The following is a 5038-nucleotide window of genomic DNA, read 5'->3' as shown; positions in this document are numbered from 1 at the left end:
AAGTGACAAGGTCTGGGCTGGACTCTGCCTCCTGCAGGTCACCTATGCACACTGACCATAGTGTCTGATGGAAAAAGCCCCTGTCCCCACCTTTTGTGATTTTGCAAGCTGGGATTCCCTAACTTCTGAATGTAAGTCGTTTGGACTCTTCATATTGCTAAACCTAGGCACTGATCAGGACAGGGGGATGGAAACTCAGGGCCCAGGTCCAGCACTGCCTTGAAACCAATAGGACAATCATTGCCCTGATTGCTCACTCCTGAGGCATTCTTGAAAAGACTCTAGGGAAGCCTTGCAGTGCTTAAGATTTGCCAGTAGATGGCGCTACTTCCCAACGTGCCTAATGCAAGGATAAGGAATTACTCAGCCTCTTCACAGGTTCCTCCAGAACGAATATTTGGGCTTCAAGGGCAGGTCACATCCAGCAGCCCTAGGTCTGTCATCCCTGAGGGAAACAGCCTCCATCTCAGGCCTGACCAGGCAAATGAGACAAGCAAGCAATATGGATGCTCCAATGGCTTTATTAACTCCCTCTTTCCACTGTGGCAGGACTTCATTAGCTGGAGAGCTGGAAGGGAGGCCAAGAAGCTGTGGTCTCAGTACGGGTCATTAAAGGGGTACAGAGGATGCCCTGCATCCCTTGGGACTCTCTTCCCATCCACCTGGAAAGAGAGACAGATAGATTACTGCATCAGCAGGAGTTGCCATTCCAAAGACTCCAGGCATCTTCCCCAAATCTTCCTAAACAAACTAATCTGTGTACAACATATCAGATGGCAGTGGCCAGGATCCCCATCTCAGAGAACATCACAGTATCAACAGCATTCTAGCACCAAACCCATAGCCTGATACGTAGCTGCCCCTGCCCCTAAGAGTGTGCAATCTCAACTGAGATCAAGAGGCCAGGAACCATTTATTTCCCTAAGCACAGCAGACTTCCCTCCCAACCCAACCCCTCGAGTGAGGTCAACAATGCCTTCTGGGCTCTCCTCATATCATTTACTGAGAATCTACTACATGTCAGGAACTGGGCTCATTTTACACATAGGAAGCTGAGGCTTGGAGAACTTTAATAACTTGCTCTAGGTTACAAGATATCAAGAAGCAGCACTGAGACTCACAGGTTATATGCCTTATCCCTGAGCCATACTACTTCCCTGAGCTCAATAAAGAGAAATGAGAGCACTATGTCCAGCATAGCAATCCCACCCACAACATTGTGTCCCTCTCACAACCAGCAAGCCTGAGGTCACACCTGGGCCAGAATCCCACCCCAAATCTCACATTCGCCAAGTCTAGGGGGCTGATACATCCTCACCATAAGCATAGGCACAATATATCGCCAATTTTTGTTCAGGGCATTTAGCTGCTTCATCTCTTCTGGGCTAAAGGTGAAGTCAAACACCTGAGGATGGAGAGTGGGGTTCAGGAACAGCAGAAGCTGGGGTTCCACAACACTGCCTTTTTTCCCAGGTAGAGTCAGGGCCAAGAAAATGTCCCAAAGAGCTAAAGAAGATAGAACCCATTACCAAGTACCTTGATGTTCTGAAGGATTCGAGAAGGAGTGATACTTTTGGGGATACAGATCACTTTCCGCTGGACCTGCCACCTAAGTTGGGGGATTAGATAGATGAGGAAAAGGAGTCAGTATTCATAAGCATTATTTTGTTCTCCATGCAGCCTTCCCTAAGCTCCTAGAGCACCTGAGCCCTGCTGAAATGGGGAATATGCCTAGAGTGGCCTCCCTCCAGATCACAGGGCAAGATCCTCAGCCTCACTCAGACACTGAAACAAGAAATCCCTTAACCCTTGCCTCCCAACCCAGGGCCCTCTCCCTAAGACTGCCCCATACCTGAGCAAGATCTGAGCTGGAGATCGGCCATACTTTTCAGCCAATGCCAGGACTACTGGTTCCTCCAGCAGGACAGGCTCATCAGGATCACGCCACGCACGATCAGAGGAGCCCAAAGGGCTATAAGCAGTTACCTCCAGGCCACGTGCTTGGCAGTGGGCAATTAGCTCGTTCTGAGCCAAGTATGGGTGGCATTCCACCTGAGCCAAAGAATAACCCATCACCATGAAGTGGTCACACCCAGCTTGCTTGGCCATCCCAGACATGCATGTCTGGACCAACCCCCTATTGCTGACTCGCCCACTCCCCTTCAGCCTGTTTTTCTCACCATTTCCCATTGGCAATTTCATTCTCTCCCACTGCTTCAATGCCCACCTTTAGGCAGAGGACTTCTGCACCAACACTCTGACAACTTGCTAGCCATCTCCCTTAAGCAGATCCATTGTTTGCTCACTCATGCTCTTGAGCACACAACCCCTAAACCACTCATCTGCTTGCTGTCCTTACCTGCAAGACAGCTGGACGCACGGAGGCCACACTAAGTATGTCATCGATCTGCCGACTATTGAAGTTGGACAGGCCCAGCGCCCGCACCAGCCCCTTAGCCACCAGTGCCTCCAGAGCCTTCCAAGTCTCCTTATAGTGGGTGGAGTCGTAGCATATGGTACCATCAGCATTCTTCGGGAAGGGGTTGTCTCCCCGCCTGAGTGAGAGACAGCCCCACCAAGTGTGGACACAAATGCCAGGCTTCTGCCCTACCTGACCATCCAGCCACTCTGTGTCCCAAACTCCAATCCCAGAGAGGACAAAGGGCCAAGAATTTTTAAAAAGCCATGCTTTTTCTTTTTTCTTTTTTTTTTTTTTTGAGACACAGTCTCACTCTGTCGCTCAGGCTGGAGTGCAGCAGCGCGATCTTGGCTCACTGCAAGCTCCGCCTCCCGGGTTCACACCATTCTCCTGCCTCAGCCTCCTGAGTAGCTGGGACTACAAGCGCCTGCCACTACACTTGGCTAATTTTTTTGTATTTTTAGTAGAGACAGGGTTTCACTGTGTTAGCCAGGATGGTCTCGATCTCCTGACCTCATGATCTGCCTGCCTCGGCCCCCCAAAGTGCTGGGATTACAGGTGTGAGCCACCATGCCCAGCTAAAAAAAGTCATGCTTTTTCATCCTTCCAGATCGTAATTCAGGTGTTAAGTTTACATGGAATGCCTATGCCCCCTCCTCTTCCTAGACCTAGATATCTCCTCTCCCCTAGGAAGTCTTTCTTAACTCATCCTCAGGGAGTTATCGCCCTTCTTCCAGCACAGGGCACGGCACTAATGGTGGGCTCTTCTCACATCTTCTGCTGAGACGTACTTATTACTCTAACCCCAGATGCTCAACAGAAAAGTCAGCACCTTTTCTGAATGAATAAAGGGAGCAGGAGGGTTACAGGTGCACACCCTAGGGTAAATACCATGTGAGACTGCCTTCATTTTTCTAGAGTTAAACTCCTATAGCTACAGCGAAGCTGCTGTAGCAGAAGAGGCTAAGATCCCAGGTCAGGCTCCTCAGCTTGCCATGCAAATGAGTGTTTGTATCCTGCTCTGCTGCTGTGACTTACAATAAGTTACTAACATCATCCTGCTAAACCCCCTGATTCCCCAGATGAGGCTCTGGCAAGGCTCACTCAAAGGCATAAGGCCAGTGCATCAGGTACAGGTCCAGATACTCCAGCTGGAGGTCAGCCAGAGTCTTCCGGAGGGCAGGCTCCACATCCTCGGGGTGGTGCTTGGTGTTCCACAGTTTGGATGTCACGAACAGCTCCTCCCGAGGCACCGCCTAGTACAGGGGGAAGGGCCTACAGTGAGAAGAGCCACAAACACCTGGTCTCACCCACGCTCAACTCTGGGAGAGGAACGGAAGGAAGCTGATGCCAGATTCCCTCCAGCTGGGCCCCAGCCCCAGCTTCTAAGTTCTCTCACCCCACCTCTCTTTACAACCCCAATTCTTACCTTGCCTGGTCCCACGTCCTCCTTCAGGGCCTCCCCAATCTCAGGCTCATTGCCGTAGATAGCAGCACAATCAATGTGGCGGTAGCCTACACTAAGGGCATACTTAACAGCTGCTTTTACCTGCCAGGTGAGAGAAGCAGAGGTTTCAGCTCTATTGGTTTCAGCCTTCTACTGTCGCCACCCCAAGGTCAATGCTGGGGGAGGGGCGGTCAGAAATATAGCAGGCACATCTATGCAGTGGAGGTGAAAAGATGGAAGATGAACTGGGCGCGGTGGCTCATGCCTGTACTGTAATCCCAGCACTTTGGGAGGCTGAAGTGGGCAGATCACCTGAGGTCGGGAGTTCAAGACCAGCCTGGCCAGCTGGAGGTCAGCCTGGCCAACAAGGTGAAACCCCATCTCTACTAAAAATACAAAATTAGCCGGGTGTGGTGGCAGGTGCCTGTAATCCTAGCTACTCAGGAGGCTGAGGCAGGAGAATCACTTGAACCCAGGAGGCAGAGGTTGCAGTGAGCTGAGATTGTGCCACTGCACTTCAGCCTTGGCAGCAAGAGCGAAACTCCGTCGCAAAAAAAAAAAAAAAAAAAAAAGGAAGATAGTTTCAGTCTAAGGGACCAGAAGCCTCTTCAGAGGCTCCAAACCCTTTGCTCTGCTCCCACCCCAACCAGTCTCTAAGATGCCTTCCTACCCAAGCCATCTCAGCAAGGTCTAGCAAAAACTAACAATATTTTTCCAGCATCTACCATAAAGAGGGCTTTAGTAAATATTTTTTCAGGCTGAGCATGGTGGCTCATGCCTGTAATCCTAGGACTCCGGGAGGCAGACATGGGAGGATTGCTTGAGGGCAGGAGTTCGAGACTAGCCTAGTCAACATAGCGAGAACCCCCCACCTCTTAAAAAAAAAAAAAAAGGCCGGGCGCGGTGGCTCAAGCCTGTAATCCCAGCACTTTGGGAGGCCGAGGCGGGTGGATCACGAGGTCAGGAGATCGAGACTATCCTGGCTAACATGGTGAAACCCCGTCTCTACTAAAAATACAAAAAACTAGCCGGGCGTGGTGGCGGGCGCCTGTAGTCTCAGCTACTTGGGAGGCTGAGGCAGGAGAATGGCATGAACCCGGGAGGCGGAGCTTGCAGTGAGCCGAGATCACGCCACTGCACTCCAGCCTGGGAGCACAGCGAGACTCCGTCTC

General features: G+C 51.1%; 1 protein-coding gene across 4 annotated transcripts in view; it reads right to left on the bottom strand.

Moving 5' to 3' along the window:
- Positions 1 to 503: 503 nt before the first annotated feature.
- AKR1A1 (aldo-keto reductase family 1 member A1) overlaps positions 504 to 5038 on the bottom strand; it is a 19535-nt gene continuing 15000 nt past the window's right edge. For all 4 annotated transcript variants that reach the window (XM_025384400.1, XM_025384415.1, XM_025384409.1 and 1 more), the window contains 7 exons: positions 3849 to 3968; positions 3524 to 3675; positions 2360 to 2555; positions 1853 to 2052; positions 1537 to 1609; positions 1319 to 1405; positions 504 to 662 (listed from right to left, as the gene is read on the bottom strand). In XM_025384400.1, the coding sequence (XP_025240185.1) occupies positions 597 to 662; positions 1319 to 1405; positions 1537 to 1609; positions 1853 to 2052; positions 2360 to 2555; positions 3524 to 3675; positions 3849 to 3968 (894 nt within the window). In that variant the 3' untranslated portion in view covers positions 504 to 596. The remainder of the gene's footprint in view (positions 663 to 1318; positions 1406 to 1536; positions 1610 to 1852; positions 2053 to 2359; positions 2556 to 3523; positions 3676 to 3848; positions 3969 to 5038) is intronic.

This window comes from Theropithecus gelada, chromosome 1, assembly GCF_003255815.1.
Source record: "Theropithecus gelada isolate Dixy chromosome 1, Tgel_1.0, whole genome shotgun sequence".
Lineage (NCBI taxonomy): Eukaryota > Metazoa > Chordata > Mammalia > Primates > Cercopithecidae > Theropithecus > Theropithecus gelada.
Note: the sequence above shows the minus strand (reverse complement) of the source record. Positions and strands in the feature narration are given on the sequence as shown.